Here is a 19,454-nt window from a genome sequence, read left to right as displayed (position 1 = left end):
AGGGGGTTCGCCCCCTAGTCAATACCTTGCTCTTTAAGCTAAAGTTCGAACTTCGTTCCAATTCTTTAAAAATTACCCCTTAATCACAAAGGCCGTTAATTATAGTAAATAGCTCTTATTAAATTACTAAAAAATCTTTGGATTAAAGAGCTAGGTATTGACTAGGGGGTGAACCCAATCATATACGTAATATTTTCTGTTCGTTTTAAGTTTTGATGTTGCTCCTTACTTTCAGTTGAAAAACTTGTTTTTTCTATTTGATTTCTGATCTTTTTCTTTAATAATGCTGGGAAATCTGGCACCCACTTCATAGCAATGTCCCTTCCCCCATGAAAACTTCCTTCATGGAAAGATCCTCCCGTAAAACCCCCGACCCCCCAGCCCCCCACCTACCAGAAAAAATCCCCCTGAAAATGTGTGTATACTTCCCAATAACCAATACTATATGTTAAAATTGGGTAAAGTTCATAACTTTCAGTCCTGCCCCCGAGGACTTCGGGGGATTAAGTCATCCTGAAAGACATAGTTATCATATTTTCGACCATTCTGAACAAAATGGCTACCTCAAAATTTTGATCGTATGACTTTGGGAAAAAATGAGCGTGGGAGGGGGCCTAGTTGCACTCCATTTTTTTGGTCACTTAAAAAGGGCACTAGAACTTTTAATTTCCGTTCCAATGGGCCTTCCCACAATATTCTACGACCACTGGGTCGATACGATCACCCCTGGGAAAAAAAAACAAAAAAAACAAATAAACACGTATCCGTGATCTTTCTTCTGGCGAAAAATGCAAAATTCCACATTTCTGTAGACAGGTGCTTGAAACCTCTACAGTAGTGTTTTCTGATAGGCTGATTATGATGGTGTGATTTTCATGAAGGTTCTATAATTTGGGGTCTTTCCTCCTTTTTTTATAAAATCAGCCAAATTTTCTCAGGCGCGTAACTTTTGATGGATAAGACTAAATTTGATGAAACTTTATATTTGAAATAAACATTAAAATCTGATTCTTTTGATGCATCTATTGGTATCAAAATTCCGTGTTTTAGAGTTTCGATTACCATTGAGCCGGGTCGCTCCTTACTTACAGTTCGTTACCACGAACTGTTTGAGGGAACACCTTAGCAAACAATGGTTGAGATGATTGAAATGGTTTAATAAAAAAAAAATAACGATAAATTTTTCCTTTAAAAGACATATATACAAATAACACAAGCTATAACACCAAGTTTTCTTTCATATCTTTGCTTCTTGTAAATTTTTCAGGGTTTAATTTTTTTTTTTTTTTTTAGATACCAGGCGACCAAGTTTAGAAAGGCAACCAAAGCTACTTGAAGAAGATTATTATGAAGGAATGGATTATGCTGATCAACAAGGGTATGTTTTGAAAACTCACATTTACTAGAATTACAAGCTGCTAAGCAGTATGAGCAATTAGGCTTCTGTTAATATGAACAATGAAAAAATATGAACCTTTCATCCCGATATTTCAACAGACATAGATTATTTCAATTACAGAAGTGAAACTATTTCCTTAAATGTAATATTCCTCAAGGTTCTGCGTTCAATTGAGTCATTTCAATTGAGCCATGCGAATTGATGTGTTCTATAATCCGTAACTGATGAGTGCCTTCTTTGTTTGACTAAAATATAGTCAATCATCTTCCACTTTCGCAGATCATTGCCATACCATGTTGGCTTACAGATGTCTTTCCTATGAAACAGGGTGTTGGCAATGACCAGTTCGTGCATAGCGCACATCTGGAGGGGTTGGATCCCATTTTCGTTCAAAGAGTCAGGGGTAACCGGTCCAATTACAGATTTAAAAGCTCCGCTGGGGTTAGATACAGTTGCATTGAAATCGCCGACAATGGCCAAAACATCGCGAGGGAAAATCCGAGATAAAGCAGATACCAGAGCTGAGTAGAACTTGTCTTTTTCGTCATCTGGAGACACATTCGTTGGTAAGTAGCGCACTAATCGAAGTCTTCCCATGCTTGTGGCTGAAGCGGGTAGTGAGTAGTCTATAAGCATTTCTTCGCGTCCTTGTTTAGGGGCAAGTCTACACTGCTGCTTCTACCGGAGTTTTGGCCTGACCTAATCATCCTGTGACCTGTACTGGTGATTTTTCACCGCCTGATCCCGTCAGGTGTGTTTCTGCCATTCACAATAGGCTGCATATAGTTTTCAACAATAAAAGTTTCGAGTGTTTCAAAACAGTCATAGTTGCTATTATCAATGCAATTTTCTACAACATAGGCTTTTCATGAACGCACGAATTTTATCGTGAACTACAAAAAAGTTTGATCCTTTTGAACCTTGCAAATACAAATTGAGTTCGTTTAATTCGAAAAAAAATATCTTCCAAATAATTGAGCTTGATAATGAACTCGTCGTCCATCAGATTTTAAATATATTTAGTTTTTAATTCCAAGTAAATTGTTCCTTCAATACGTATTGCACTAATCGTGTCAGTAATTTTACCCTAGATAATCAGTGAACGTCTGTGTACAGAAGAAGAGATATATTGCAGCTACCAATTTCTTCAAACAGTTTTTGAAATAGGCGGGCTTGTAAGGGTTTTGTTTTAATATAATTTACAATTTCCACAGCTGTATTAATTACTGTTCCGAAATCATCGGGCAATGCTTTGGAAACCAGTGCTTCTCTATGAAGGCTACAGTGTGTCGACAAATTTGCCAACAGAATTTGTTCAAGAACTTCCGTAACCACATCCTATTTTTTCCGCACTTAGCCCCCGCACCCTCACTGCATATACTGACACAGTTCTACCCCTTTAAAGATTTTTCTTTTATACGGGAATCGACTGTATTGAATATTATCCAAGCAGTTCCACAACTTATTGGCTTGCAGAACAAGATATCTTCATCCATGTCGTTCTGCTATATACGACGAACAAAAACAAGCAATTAAAATAGACCTTGCACGTTGGTAGACTCATCTAGCTGTAGAGTCACTACCAACTTTTCTCCAGATTAATTCATCTATCACCCATTGAGCCATTTCGGCAATTCGTCACGCAACAGTGTTAGTTGATAGAGGTATGCGCTTTATTTTCTTAGCTTCTTCGTCTCCAGAAATGGCTCCAACGCCATCTTTAATCGATGGTAATACTAAATCTTCGTCAATTGTGTGACGTTTTCCTGACCTTTCCTCATCAGTCGACCCAAGCTAATGGGATACGAGGTATATACAGCTTTTTCATTAATATTAACGAAATGGGAAACAATATATTTTGAAGATGTCATTTCAATAGTTTACGTTGAAAAAAGTCAACTGGTTTGCTTTTACAGTGGGAATGCTTTTTTTCTATATGACGCCTCAACTTGCTTGGGCGCATACTTTCGTTCGCTAGTATTTCCTAGCAGTCCACGCATTGAAGAAGTGGATCTACTGTATCATGATTCCAAGTGAATTCTAGTTTTAGATATTCAGGGTCATATTTTCTCACAACTTTCCGTCGTTGGGTTTCACACGAAATTATTGATGGAGTTTGAAATTTAGACATTCTTGACATCAATTTTCAGAAATAGTACGAGGGTAGTTAAGATTTATATTTAGTATTTCCAAACAAGGCCATCAAAAAAATAGTTCAAGTTGTGATATTGCTATTTTGAATTTTTATCAATAACCGTTAGAGATAGGATAAAAGTTGTAAGGACTAAAAATGTGCATTTTTTGTGTTCTTTAGATTTTCATAAATTAGGTCATTTTTCTATTGCAAAACCGGATCTAGAACCAAAGAACTCGCCCGAGACATGAAACTGCAATGAAGAAATATCGAAAGCAAAAACATCCGTCCCACTCAAATAACTTTGTAAAAAAAAACTTAGAGGTATAGTTATATAAGTAATAAGAAACTATTTAAGTCGTTTGTATTATTTTAATAGTCGTTTATTCAGCACTTGTAAAAAAAATATAATAATAATTTTAATTAGAACAAATAGGTTCCACTACTTGCCACTACGAAATCTGAACGACCCACTGGTCGCAAGCAAGAGGGTGGGGGTCCGCATCCAAGGAGTCAAGGGGTATAGAATATCCTTCAGGGGAAATGGGTGTAAGAACATTTGTGAAAAAAAACAAAATGTGTTTTAAAGATGTCTGAAAATGGTTTTGGGAAACTACTTTGTAATGGATACTCAGCACTCTATGAAAAAAAAAGTAAAGGTGGCATGCAAAATTTATAAATTAAACTTACATTAAAGGCTTAATCCTGAAATTAAAAAAATTATGTTCTGGTTCTGTATTACACAGATTTGTTACAGAAAGTGTAGTCGTCTACCGTTTTGTACATTAAACTCGTTTGTCACTTTATCAAGGTCAATTTGTATTTCCCTTTCAATTGCCAACAAGGCAAGTAAAGATAAAATTTCTTGTCTTGTTGTGTTTCGACAGTACGTCTTTAACCGTCGAAGGTAACAAAAAGATCTTTCACACAACCCATAGTTCATAGGAATAGCAAAGTACAGTCTGACTAGATCAAATATTAGAGGAAATGCACATTTAAATGTTTTTCAGAAAACACAGATGCTCTTTTTAGAATTTTTTTTATATTCTCAACTCCGTAAAAACACTGTAGCTAAAAAAAAACAAAAGAAATTTGTTTGTATCCATTTTTGTTACGTTTTCAAGAGTCAGCCAAACATTTCAAGGGGGTGGGTGGGGGGGGGTCAAACACCTTACCTCCCTGGATACGGCCTTGTTGTTCGAATTAGCTTTATCCTGCTTGCAGAAGACACTTTGTACAACATACTGATGAAGAGATAGATGTCCCCCAGGTAGCGCTGGCGTTGCATGGAATGCAACATAATTTCAGTAACAATCCTTAGTACATTTATTTTATTTCTTTATTTTTGGAGCTGGTTAAAAGAAATATTTAGAAAGGCGAAAATATTGAGAATTCAGCTTGGTAATATACATAGAGGAAGTTCTACATTTGAGGATTAGTATGTGAATCCAAAACGTAAAGAATAGGACTTTATCAGTACTTAGTAGTACGAATTATATTATAAAAAGCACTAAGTCTTATTTTCTTTTTCAATGATTTCTCTTTCATTCAGGAAATAATATTCCGTGTATATCTACCTTCTTATTCTTCAATGATTCCAGTTCTGTCTTATTTGCAGATACAGAGGGTGTATTCATATCCAATTTTGAAAGTTTCAAAACAAGAAAATATAGTCTTGAACTGATAGATTTAGGAAGGATATGAACCTTATATATCAGGAAAACAAATTTGACAAACATTAAGAAGTGAATTGGACCCTGGTTTTTCGCTTTTTTTATATTAAAAAAAATGGAACAATTAAAACAAAAAAATTCTGCTCGAAGTAAAGAACGAAGTGGAAACTTAAAACGAGCAGCAGTTTTAAAGTTTCTTGATGAATTGAAGTTTTTTCCCAGTTATTGGAGGATGGGTGACTGCTCCCCCCCCCCCAAACGACGTTACTGAGCATTAATAATATTGAAACGTGGGTAATATTTGAAAGGTAAAGCATCTCTTTGTTTCATATGTGTTCTGGATTATTGTACTTGTCTCTAATGCAGCCATACATTTTATCTAGCTCATCGATCTGGCTTGACATCCACACTCCATTCTAATGAGCTATTATAACAGATGCCGCGATAATAGACGTCTAAAAAGTTGATTTGACGTTATATTTTATTAAAAAACAAACATCCAATATTATAATCTCAGCCAAAATAAAATCACAGTTTTCGACCTTTCTCCAAACGTATCATAGATCACTTCTGTATTATACATTATTCTGTATTATTTCTTATAGAATTTTATAAATGAAAATTTTAAAAATGGCACAAACCATCTAATTAGATATTATTATACAAGCGAAGGTAATTTTTTTTATTACATATCATGTGCTTTTATTAATTTTATTTTCAGTAAACTACTGGAAGTTATTCATAATTATTTGTTTTTTTAGAGTCCCTGAAAGACATTTTTTTCCGTTTTTGCTCTAGCACATCCTCACTAGTTATAGTTTTATTGATTGCTTGATTTGATTGTTATGTCTCTTATCTTCCAAAAATAAATCATTGTAACCTGGTCTTTACTATCATCGTCGGTCTGGATAGCTTATCCTTGCCACTCCTAAGCCATCTACTATGCAAATATTGAGTTGGATCAAACCAGTTAGATTTGTTCCTAAGAATCTTGGCAATGTGGCGTCACACGAGACACCTTATGAACGAATATTATTGAAACACCGGCGGTAATTTGTAATTTACCGTTTGAAGAGTTAACTTTTAACATTCTCATGATATTTTTTTTTAGGTACGATTACGGATATGAAAACGGACACTATGAAAAAACTCACGATATGTCAAACGATATTACTGGATACAATGGTGTATCAGATACCGACTATGGGTACGATCCAGGAGGATATATTTATTATCAAAATGGCTGCTATAACGGTGAATATGATGAAAGTGCTTATTACGAACCTGAAAATTATCAAATGCAGTATGAGTCTTCCACTGGAGTACAAAATGAAAACATTCGCTGGGATGGTGATGGCGCAGAGAGCTATTATTATGACGAAAACACTGAATATTATCAGCAGTGGTACACGTATGGTGGTGAAGGTGATTACCAATATGATTGTAATCAACATAATGATTATCGGACGTATGACTATAAAGACCAAAATTACACCAAAATGGAAGATCCGAGTCCTAGCGAGGCTAAAACAGATGAAAAACAGCCTGATAACTATTTTTATTCTAACTATGATTATGAATATAACGACAGTGAAATGCTTGCACAAATTGACAGGAGGGGCTATCCAACAGAAGAGACTATTCAGACAAAAGAATTAGACGAAGAAATTTTGCAACTTGAATATGCATTAGAGAAAGAGAAAATCGATCAAGAACTTAAAATTGTCAAAGAAAAGGAGCAGAAAAGAGCTGAAGGGCTTAAAAAGAAGTTAGGCGAGGAAAAAGAAAGAGACAAAAAAATAAAAGAGGAAGTAGAATTTGATAAGAAAAAGCTGGAGGAACAACGAGAAAAACAAATGCAGGAAGAACTAGAGTTCTTTATTCGTGAAAATGAAAGGCGGAGACAGCTAGAATTGCAAAGAATTAAAGAAGAAGCAAAGGTAAGGGGAATAGCAGAAAAGGAGCAAGAACAGACATTAATCAAACAAAGGCGAAAATCATTCGAGCGACAAACAACTTTTGAGAGCAACTCATCGTTTGAACGTATGGCATCAATAGACGAAAGTCCTGAAATTATAATATTAGACCATAAAAGTAAAACTGAAAGTCAGCAAAAGTATCCTCATGCCTCCAGTAATTATAATGAAGACTTGCAAGCTATGGATATCCCAAGATGTGAAACTGAAATTGATGATAGTGATAGATACTTCAATGTAGAATCTAATAGAAAGGAAAGGGAGCGAATTTACTCAAGAGAACCGAGTCACGAAGATGATTGGTATAGTGATTATTCATCGCCAAGAAATCAAAGTTTCGATGATGACAGAGTTTTTGACCGAATTGATCCAGTTCTTGACAATAAACTTGGAATGAGTGAAAAGGAACAAAATATAGACCAGGAGGTAAGCATGTTAGCTTTTAAAATACGAAGCAGCAGTTATTTATGGCTTAATGGAATAGAAGAAAATTTTACAGATATATAGACGTCGTAAGACGGAATTAAAGGATAGATTACAAAATAGATAAAATTTAAATGCATGGAACGTCGCCTTTGAGACGACTTATCTGAAATTTAAATAAATAAAACAAATTTTTTCAACTGAAAGGAAGAAGCAACATTAAAACTTGAACCAACAGAAATTATTACGCACATGAGGGGGGTAATCCCCCCTCATACCTTGCTCTTCACGCTAAAATTTTTTAGTTCTTTTGAAAAAGCTTCTTATTGTTCTAATTATACGATCCTTGTGTCTCGGGAGACGTTCCTAAATAATTCGGACAAAAGAAAAACAAAACTTTAGCGTAAAGAGCGAGTTATTGAGGAGCAGACCCCCCCCCTCATATACCGAATAATCTCTGTTTTGTTTTAATGTTGCTCTTTATTTTCAGTTGAAAAAAAACTTTTTTTGTTTAATTTCTGATCGTTGTTTAAATAATACCTGGAAACCCGTCTCTCCTTCCATGGGAAAATTCCTCACAGAAAGATTCTCTAGGCAATTCAATCTCGGTGAAAGCTTACCATGGAAAACTACCCTTAACATATCCACATGTAAAATTGAGGCAAAGGGAAAGTACGACAAATAAAACAACTTTCGTACAGGAGCTCTGTAATATACCCCCAGCGTAAAATTTGCCCTGAAAAATTCATCCTCCGGAAACTCCCCTCCCCACGAAAAATTCTCCCAGTGGAAATGCCCCAAGCGTAAAATTCACCCCCCCCCTCCGCCACCGTAAAATGTATACATACTTCTGAACAACAAATGTCATACGTAAACAATTGGCAAATTTAATAACTTAAATACCTTCCCCTAGGGGCAGGGGGGGACCTTTTACCGCCAAAGGCGTATTTATTCGATTATTCGACAATACTGAACAAAACCGATGTCTCAAAATTTTGATCAGACCACTATGGGGAAAAAGGGCATGGGAAGGGGGCTAGATGACCTCCAATAGTTTTGGTCAATTAATAAAACACTAGAACTTTTAATTTCGGTTTGAATGAGACCTAATCCGGTATTCTAGGGCCATTGGTTCGATACAATTACTCCTGGAAAAAACAAACAAACAAAACAACAAATAAAAACGCATACATAGACTTTCTTCTGGCTAAAAATACAAATTTCACATTTTGGCATATGGAAGCTCCAAACCTCTACAATGCGGCTCTCTGATTTGCTGAATCTGATGATGTGACTTCATTAAGATTCCTTGATTTTCAATAGGTGTTTCCTTCCTTTTTCAAAAATCAGGAACATTTTCTCAGCTTCTTAGCCTTTGGTGGGTAACGCTGAACTTAATGATCTTATATATTTGGAATCATTATAACAAGCCGATTCTTTTAATATAACTATTAATGTCAAAATTCCGATTTTTGGAGTTTCGGTTACTAATGAGCTGCGTCGCTCCTTACTTATAGTTCGTTTCTACGAACTGTTTGAAAGGGCTGTTGTGAAAAGGTAAAATTGAGGAAATAAACTAGTCAGTTATGAATTAATTGACAGCAAACTATGTTTTGGTGGCTTATAAATTGTTTGTGACGTGTGAAATTAAAGTAAAAAAAATTACTAGATTGGGCTGGAGAATAAATTACATGGAAAAATGTTTTCCGTAAGTTACAGACCCTGATGATAACTTCACCCAGACTTTGATGTAAATCAAGCACGTACGTAAGATTTTACTGGGGGAAAGGTGCGACAATTAGGGGGGTACAGTTTCCAAAAAATTGGAAGAATTATATTGAAAAATACAAAATTTAGGATTGGCAAATTATTGCGCGTACTTACTATAGCATCGAATCCGTTTTCATTGTTTTCTACTCAATTGTCGGTTACGCTCAATCAGTATCATAAAAATATTTTCATGTACTCAACATGCATGGATGGCGTAAAATAATGTACTGCTTGTAGAAGACCTTTTGATGTGTGTCACAAACACGCACAGTTTCAGAGGCAATGCTTTAGTGTTGCATATAGCAAAGAGTTATGTGCCTTCCTTGTATTATATTTTTCTTAGCCATTTTGTATAGAAGATATGGTTTTGGAAACTTGGGAGGGACTCAATTGGCTGGAAAGTTCAAGGATCTTTTTAAGAGTCGAAAGTGATTGAGCAGCAGCTGGACCTCCTCCCGTGCTTTTTGCTACCAACCTTCTCCTCCATAACCCCCATGACATCGGATCAAAATTTGACACGGCCATTTTTCAGAATTGCTGTTCCAATAAAAATGCCTCTGGAGAATAGCATGACCCCACAGCACCAGGGGCAATGGCCATAAATTAGTGAAGGTCGTCAATTATTTAAGGTTTTATAGTAGATAAAAATGGTTGCTTGTTTGATGTTATGGGTCTTATTTGTTCTTAACTTTCAGAGTTCACTTCTTGGGTCAAGGGAATCACACAGTCTATTGGGAAGGAGTGTTAATTGGCTTGAAACTTACATCCTTATGTCTTTCGAGTGTGGGGAACCTATTTCTAAAATAAAAGTATAAATATACTGGTTTCCCTAAACACGGAAAAACAGTGGGCCTCAAAAGAAAATCTGAACGGCTTGAAATTTAAACCTGTAAAATTTTGGGCCAAGAGAACCCTTATGCTCAATGAATAAAATGGTGAAATGTTTTGGTTCACTTGAAAAAAAATCAAAGGTTTAGAAAAATGACCCCTCAAGAAGGACCTCAAGAAGGATCAATTTCGTTCCGATCGGCTTGAAACTTATGCTCTTAAGTTCTTGAGCCAAAGAGCTTGGATTGGATGGAGGCAGCTGCGGTAGGAAGGGGCAAAAAAATCTGTTCTTTCTAAAAGTTTTCCGGTACAGACCCCTTTGGAACTTGGAATACATGCGTGGTGAAGTCACAATAGAAATAGACTAGTCTATAAAAACAGCTCATCTCAAATTTCTCAGAAACTACTACTACTGCTAACAATTCACTGCAGTACCAAACTGCGTGAGGCTAAAAAAATTACGCACGCTGCTCCTCCATCCCAATCTATTTAAAGATTATCTCTTTACACCAGTAGGGAAGCCATAATATCTCCTACGAGAACACATGCGCTGCCATCTACAATTGAGTCTAACGCCATGCCTACATAATTTATTCAAGGATTATTGATCGAGTCTAATGGGGTCAACGGCCCCCTTTTTCAAAGTCGATTTATTTGTTGTTTATAGGTGTAATGACTCCGGGGCGAAGTTTGCACATAAGCACTAAGGTGACAATGTATTGATCTAGGACTCGAGGGGGAACTGGATTTCTGAGAACTTGATTTACATAAAAGAAGGGGACAGGATTTCTGAGAACTTGAGTGCATAATCGAGGGAAAGTAGATTTCTGAGAAATTGATTACATAATCGGCGGCGAATGTATTGATTCACGAGTCTAACGGGAACAGGATCACGTGTTTCTTTCTAAGCCAATCAGGGAGTCAGAAATATTAGCGGGACAGGATTGCAGAGAATATAAGGAAAGGATTTTTGCTATAGTTTTTATTAGTGTGTGAATAGAATTCAAGGGAGTGAGAACAGTTTGACTTTACTCATTAGGATATATTTGTAATAATAATGAGTGGAATTTTTACACTATTATAAGTTGATAGTGGAGTTGGTAGCAATGATACAAGAGCACCAAACATTGCGGTGAAAATAACGAGAGGATCACGGCTTTGTCTGGAATGGGATGAAGTATATGCAAGATATGTGATATCCTTGAGCAAATTTAAAACGGAGGATCAATTAAGCTTCGCTGCAAAAGTTGACATAGCGCATGTGAATAGACTTTAACGTGCTTTAAGTGCAATAGTGAAGCATATCAAAGACAATAAACCGTAACGCTAAATGTACATGCCTAGTATTATTGTTGTAATTATACACTAAAATTGTTTCGAAATCAAAAATGTTCCCTTTCTTTTTTTTAGAATGTTAGGCTAACGAATCTTGATCAGTCTAGAGTCAGCAGTCACAGTGATAGGATTGAAAAATGAATAAATTTGAGAAAGAGAGAATTAGATCAAATCTGGTGTTTATGGAAAAACATTTGATTTTGGATGATAATTTTCTCGAGTTATCCCTTCAACGCAGGATATTCTCTCGGGGAACACTTGTCAATATAGTGAAAACTGATTCTCCCCCATTGGACTATTGTATGAAGCTTTTACGACGTGACTCAAATGCTTATATTCAATTTATTCATATATTAATTGGAACAAAGCAGAAATATATCGTGGATATACTTTTGAAAACATTGCCATAGATTCATTGTAGATGGCTCCCCCTTGGAAAGAGGTGACGTCACAGAGTTACTCCCCTCCCATTCCTCCCTCTGAATTTATCGAATGAGGATGATCAGTTTCGTTTTAGCTGTGAGAGAGTTGACATCGGAAACCAAAAATGTTCTATACATGTCCACTATGCATGTACACTTTTGGCAGTTGGACATCCTGTGAGAATTGTACAATTATTGATGACTATAGTGAAAAGTGCAAATTATGTAATCCTTGTAAATTACATAGAGGCTATGCAGTACAAATTAAAGGATGTAATTCATGTCTTGATGAGATTTGTGACTCTCACCCTAGAGGATATCTGTGCTCCAATTGTCACTATGACAAATCTGATCAGTGGGATAATACTTACCCCGCTATGATTGGAAAGAATCCTAAACGTGATTTCAGTTTATTTCTACGAGATTGGTATCGTCGTGGATTTAAATTATTCTGTGAAGAAAAATCAGGTCTACGATTCAACTGTTGGGGTAACAAGACAATTTGGTTTCTAAGTCATTGTTTTGACGACACTGCCTATTATGACTATAAACTAAGAGATTTTCATTTGGCAGTTACCAAATGTGATTCACCATATGAAAACACTGTATTTAATATTGCTTCAAATAGACAGTTTGAAACACGTGAATTTCATAATATGAATGCAAATAGTATCATTGACTATACGAAGAGATATGACAAGAGTGAAGTTACATCATACTGTAGAAAATTTGACCCTGACTTTGCAGTCAATCAAGATCAATATACAGTGAATCCAAATGATTTACCAGCATTAGTGGTTCACGACAGTTGCCTATACGCCGAAGAAGAAATCTAAAGTGAAGATTTAAAGACATTGTTGTATATATACATTTTTCATTTATTAATAAACAAATTCACATACATTTTTTAAGCACTTTACTCGTAGGGCACCGAAATTTATAGTATACAGGTCAGAGAGGATATTTTCCACCATAAAGTCGTTCAGACGTAGATTGTCTACATAAATGTTGAGAAACTGCTTGTAAGTATAGCCACGACATCGGAACACAAAATATAGTAGTGCATGGAAGCCACAGCTTTTAGTCGTCAGATCCTGCACTCTCTTCTGATTTTGAATAATAGTTTTCCCAGTGCTCTCAATATAGTTGCTGATGTGGGGTGTCTAGAATGTATAGGGTAGACCAAGAGGATCAAAAAATTCAATCGTCTTCATTGTTTGAAAGATGCACAACCAATGACCGTGTGCATAGTCATATATGGGCATAGAATGCTGACGGGGCACCACTGCTACCATCTACAATTGTGTCTAACGCTGACAGGCTATAATTTATTCAAGGATTATTGATCGAGTCTAATGGGTCAATGTCCTCTTTTTTCAAGGTCAATTTATTTATAGTTTCTAGGTGTAATGACTCCGGGGCGAAGTTTGCACATGCGCACTAAGGGGACAATGTATTGATCGACTCGAGGGGAAGTGAATTTCTGAGAAATTGAGTTGCATAATCGAGGGGAATTATTGATCCACGAAAGGGGAATTGATTTGTTGTTTCTAAGGGGAATTATTGATCCATGAAAAGGGAATTTATTTAATGTTTCTAAGGGGAATTATTGATCCACAAACGGAATTAGAAATGACATCACTTGTTTCCTAGGAATTATACGGGACTCTAAAGAGATAGAAATTCTATTTTTAAATATGGCTTCTCTGGTCTTTAGACTTAGTGATAAATTCTTTAATTGTTGTGAAGTGTTATTCTATGGTAATTGGGGGTTGTAGTTGTAGATGCCTTTATTCTCCCTTTATAGGGGAGATAAATTCTGGCCCTAAGGTAATTAAACTTTGGTAGCGTGCCTTAGGCTGTAACCGAACTAATGAGGCGTACCGACTGGGTTTGTTCGAGGGCTAAAGGTAGATTGTAGATAGGTTGTCTAAAATACAATACTTTTATTCATTTAACATGTAATATAATCGGATATATTCTGTCTACTGGGACTGGCTGTCCCAAGTAGACCACAAGTCTCAAAAACAACAATAATATATAAATAAACACTTAGACACTTACAATGATAAGAGAAAATTCCAAGGTATTTCTAAAACAACGGACCAGAGGTCAGTCCGGCATCAAGTTAGTTAGAGATTTTCCCTTCCGATAAAATGTAGCTTTTATACATTTTTATCAACCCCACCTTCCCACGTATTTGCTAGGAAGTGGTAATTTCTCAATTTCCCGTTAAACAGAATTTAGCAGGATACGTTCCTTATCTTAATAAAAAAAAAGTGGTAATTCAAAACTTTTTATTTGCATCTTATATGTTTTTACTAAATTGTTAATTAAATAACTTAGAAAATTTTACCACAATTCTACCTATTTAAAGAATAAAGGTTCCAACTCTCACTATTATACTTTTAAGAAAACTTAAGATTGTCAACAGCTATTTTGCCGTCATCTTTGGTTCATTATGTGCATCTACCCTAAATGGGTTTCCTTAGGGTTATGTTTCTGTTCCAATATTGGCCATGTTCTTTTTTTTTGTCGAAGGATTTCAATTTGAAATTTATCCTTTTTTCTCTTTTTCTCTATCTCTAGGACTGACGATTACTCTTTTACCCTCTTCATATGCATCTTCTGTTTTACTTGACCCCAAGCGGCTTATACATAATATTAGTGGTTTTGCTTAAATTAGGTTTATATTAGAAAAGTTTTATGAATTTTTTTTGAGTTTAAATAATTTAATTTATCTGTGTGATGTGGTTGATATACCGTATATATTTTTTTTATATATTCTTGCTGGATTCTTCTTTTCAAACTTAATACTTAACTGATTATTTTACAGAAAAAATATTAATACTTTGACTCGAGGTCAAACATTTACATATAACATTACATTACTAGTTAAAATTTAAAGTAAATTCAAACAGCATATATATAAATAAGCATTGTGTAATAACTTACACAAGTATTTGAGTCGCGAAACTAGATAGGATGTTTAACTACTGTTTAAATCTTACAGCATTAAAAAAATTAATACATGGTATAGATAAACATTGAAATTAATCCCAATTATTGTTTTGTCAATTGTTTATGAAGTATTAATGTAGAATACTTCTTGTGTGATATAAAAATAAAAAAATATACATATACTCAATATTTAATTCACTCTATTTACATGGATAGTTTAGGATATACATGTATGTATATGTATATATATATATATTAACAAAAGTTATGTTGATACATAACTTAATTATTAAAAACAAATAATAATTATGTACCTTCATAATTTATTTAATCACTGCAATATTTATTCGTTGTACAACTTTTAAATAAGTCCGTCAAGAATTTTATATGATAAGTCCTAACTGCAATTAAAATATTTACAAAAAAAAAGCAACTCCAAAAAAATACATTTATGCACTATAACTAATAACTGTATTAGTCTCTATACAAGGGCTTGGCAATATTTTATATGACATAACTTTTCCATTTACATTTCTATAATATTTTTTTTTTAACTATAATTCTCTGTTTCTAAAAGGTTTCCGAAATATATTTATAATAGTATATACTTTCTCAATTACTTTTGTTACAACCATATAACTTTTCCCATATACAACTATATATATTTTGTTTTAAAACTTTGGTTCCATTTCGAACACACTTCTGCCATTAACTGTCATTATCTTATAAGCCTGTTTGTCTATTCAGATTTTTAAGCTTTTCAATTTTTTTTCAATTCCTAGGTACTTTAGACAGTTTTATAATTTTTCTGTCTGTAATTTATCTGTTTTTTCAGCTTTAACGTCCTTTTGGTTTAAGGCTTTTATTTACAGCTTATATCCGATAAGCTAAAAATTTTAGCTATTCGTCTTTTTACCTGTTTTGGCACTACCTATTGATTTGTGCCCGTACACTGAAGGTGTACTTACCAGGGTTGACTTCTGGTAGCTCCTATAACGTTTCTAAGTTCTCTTGTCATCAGCTTCAGCTAAAAAGACTATTATGAACCTGCACACCAAATAATTAATTTTAATAATTTGTGGCTATCAGTTTTTTCTTGGGCTATTCTTTTTTTCAGAAAAAATAGCATTTCTGCAGATTAAACCTCGTCTTCATGGCACACAATAATTCTGTTTTTGACATACAAGTGACAATGACTATGTTCACTTTAACTTCCCCACTTTCAGTGGCCTGTCTTAGGTTTCAACTTCAATTTCTTAAAGCAATTATGTTCATTTATTCCAATCAAGTTCATTTTCCTTTTAGTTTTATATTTTTATATTTTACAATTTAACCCTTCTTTTTTTTTGAATCAATTTTTTAATTAAGCCTAAGGGTTTTTTTCAATTCTTTTCTGCTTTTTCAGTAAAATATATCTTTTTCTTTTTTTTTTAAGTTTTTTTTTTGGTGTTAGAAAAGTAATGTAGTTTTTAAGCTAATTTTTTTTGAATATTTTTAAGTAATTTTTCCTACGAAATTTATAGTTCCTATTTATTCATAAAAATGTATGTTTTATCTATCCTGATTCCCACAAATTTGTGTGGTTTTCGTAGCAGACATATATTCCATGTCTTTGGTATTTTACCAAAAATTTGTGCCTATGTTGTGCCAAAAGTCGCTTAGATATAGGGTTGATCTTTTAGCGGTTTCCCTATAATTTTTTTTTTAATATATTATTTGTGTCTGGAATTTTCCTCAGTTTAATTTGCGCTTTTGTTTTATCCAGTCATTGAGTGTAGTTTGTCCCTTTTGTGATATTTTGGATATTAATCTGTTCTACGAGTTTTTGGGTTTAGTGAATTGGTAGATCCACTAGACTATGCCATTTGCCATGTTCCAGCAGATCTGCCAAGTATTCAGCTCAAGCCTCCTCTAAATTATGATTTTTTTTTCGGATCTATATTTGGTAAGCTTGGTGGAATCCCCCCAATGACCAGGATCTTAGCATTTTTTTTGTTTTCAAATGCTGTTCTGTCATTGGTGTTTTTCACCTGCAATGTCCTCGCCCTGTTATTCCTGTTAATGGTTTGTTGTGAATTTATTTAATATGTGAAATTAAATTTAGCCGAGAAAACTTTGTTTTACACTGTGCTATACTTTTTAAATTGTGACCCATTTTATCTAAGACTTCTTGTTTATACATATCTTCCTTATTGGCAAGTGTTTAATTTATCACATATTCTACTATTTATAACAAGATTTCAGCTAGCTTGTACATGTCGCGATTCATGTAAACTCTCGACGTCTTTCACATTATAATTATTTTTAAATTTCTCTAAAACAATTTTTTTTTCAAATTCGACTGAAAGTGCCACCTCAAAGAGTCAAAGGTCAGTAGATGCATTGTATGTACTTAAAAACGAAAGACCAGCAGTGATTGAGCTCACTCCAAATTCACTAGCTTCCAATGACCCTATTTCAGTAGACTAACCTCCTTCGTTTTTTTTTTTTTTTTAATTTATCCCCCCCGAAAGAAAAAAATATTTTTTTTCAATATACCTATCAAAAGAATTGTATTTCAATGCTGATTCTAAATATGTATAATTTAATTAGGTTTACTACAATCAGTTAAAACTTACGTGGCCTTACTTATTTTCTTTTTCTATGAAACGAAGCCTAATTCGTTTTGTCAAATCTTGACATTTCACCGCTCGCGAAGTCTTATCTTGTATTGGAAACAAAATTTTTTGCAGGAACCCATGATGTCACTTCCGATCAGAAATAATAATTTGGTGTTGGACTTTGATGTTCATAATTTTTACTGGCGATATATATTTGAAGGAAACTTGATGTTATCTATGTACCGATTAAAGAGATTATATAGATATTTCTATGGATGCTTTTATGCTTGTTTGATTTTTATTTAACATTTTTCTTGTTATTATTGTTTTATTCCATTATTTATCTGCTGGGGCTTTACCTGTTTTGCCTTTCTCGGTTCCTTGGTCATAGCTCCGGAATCCAAATTGTCACTTTTCTTCCGTATGATATTTTCAAGTTTTTGCGTGGTTTTTACAGTGTGGTTTACAAGGCTGTGATTCCAAGTCCTGGTTTTTTGCCTCGTCAAATATCTTTAATCTTTGTTTCTCCTGATGTTTGGCCTTTTTCATAAGTGTTTTAGCGACTTGTGCTGCTGACAAAGGAACTTCTTGCTGCCCCTTTGGTTTCTTTACTGTTCTCCATAATTTTTCTCTCAAAGAAGGTTTTTTTGACGATGGCCCAGGTTTAGCTATATCGATTTCTGTAGAAGAATTTTCGGTGTCACATTCTGTTAGCTCGCGTCTGGTAGATGGCGTTTGTTCCAAAAGCCATTTTTGCGCTACGGCAGTAGGTGATTCTAGTGTATGAAAATCAGATAATTCCTTGGTTTCTTCCAATTTTTCTTCCTCTTTGGATTTAACCTCTGGTTTATTATGTCTTAAACCAGTAGGTTGTGTTTGAGGCTCTTTTCTGTCGGTTTCATCGCTTGTATCCGATGAATATTGAACTTTTCCTTTTTTCTCTTGTTTGTTGTGGAAAGTTTGTAGCCAAGACTGGGCTAAATATTCCTAATATTTCTCCCAACTGTTGTGGTCGTTAAAAAGGTCATAAAATTCATATGGTCTTCTGATATATACTGGTGAGATCGTGTCTTCTATTTCTTCTTCTGAAAGTATAGGCTCTGTTTTCCATGATTTTGAAAAATATCCCTGTTTCATTCTCTTGTGGTGCACTGTTTCTTCCTTTTCCTGCTGCTGATGTTTTAGAACATATTTTAAGTTGTTTGATAAAATTTTTATAATCCTATAAGGTCCGTCCCATTTCGGTTTTAACTTTTTTGTTCCTTCCAGATTTGTATTGTAAACATTAACCAAATCTCCTAGGCAGTAACTCAATTTATATTTGCTTGTTCTGTCTTATTTTTATTTTATTTCTGTTTTCGCATATTCCAGATTGTCTTTAACTTGTTCCATAGCTTTTTTCATTTGCATTGCCATCTCTTGCTTATATTGGTCTAAGTAGTAATATATTCTGTCATTTTCTACTTTATTTAAACAAATTCTGGGATCTCTTATGTGTTGCAAAAAAAATGGCGTTTTTTTTAAGGTACGTGAAAAAGCCGTATTTATTGCAAAGACTACAAATGGTAAATATTCGTCCCAATTTTCATCTTCCTCTCTTGCATGTATTCCCAGCATGTAAGCTAATTCCTTATGCTTACGTTCAACCTTCCCATTAGCTTGTGCAAGGTAAGACGAGGTAAACCATCGTCTACCCCCAGATATTCTGTAATTTGGTCTAATAATTTGGCTCTAAAGCATGGCCCATTGTCGCTACATAAAACTCTAGAAAAAACCCTGTGTTCCAAAAATAGGCGATTGACCAAAACTTTCCCAATGGTTTTTTTCTTTTCATCTTTAATTGGAAAAGCGTATAAATATGAATTAAAATGGTCTACTATGGCTATTACACACTTGTTTCCTTTCCTGGAAACTTGTTAATGTCCCCTGATTC

General features: G+C 34.5%; 1 protein-coding gene across 1 annotated transcript in view; it reads left to right on the top strand.

Annotated features, from left to right (window-relative positions):
• The window catches only part of LOC148948629 (uncharacterized), a 242,716-nt gene that overhangs the window by 208,699 nt on the left and 14,563 nt on the right, over window positions 1-19,454 (top strand). Inside the window, exons 8-9 of the mRNA XM_089094981.1 lie at window positions 1,294-1,378; window positions 6,318-7,608. Of these exons, the coding sequence (XP_088951107.1) occupies window positions 1,294-1,378; window positions 6,318-7,608 (1,376 nt within the window). The remainder of the gene's footprint in view (window positions 1-1,293; window positions 1,379-6,317; window positions 7,609-19,454) is intronic.

This window comes from Artemia sp. Qi Xiang Cuo, chromosome 9 (genome assembly GCF_049724085.1).
Source record: "Artemia sp. Qi Xiang Cuo chromosome 9, ASM4972408v1, whole genome shotgun sequence".
Taxonomy (NCBI): Eukaryota; Metazoa; Arthropoda; class Branchiopoda; order Anostraca; family Artemiidae; genus Artemia; species Artemia sp. Qi Xiang Cuo.
This window is presented reverse-complemented; position numbering and strand designations above follow the sequence as displayed.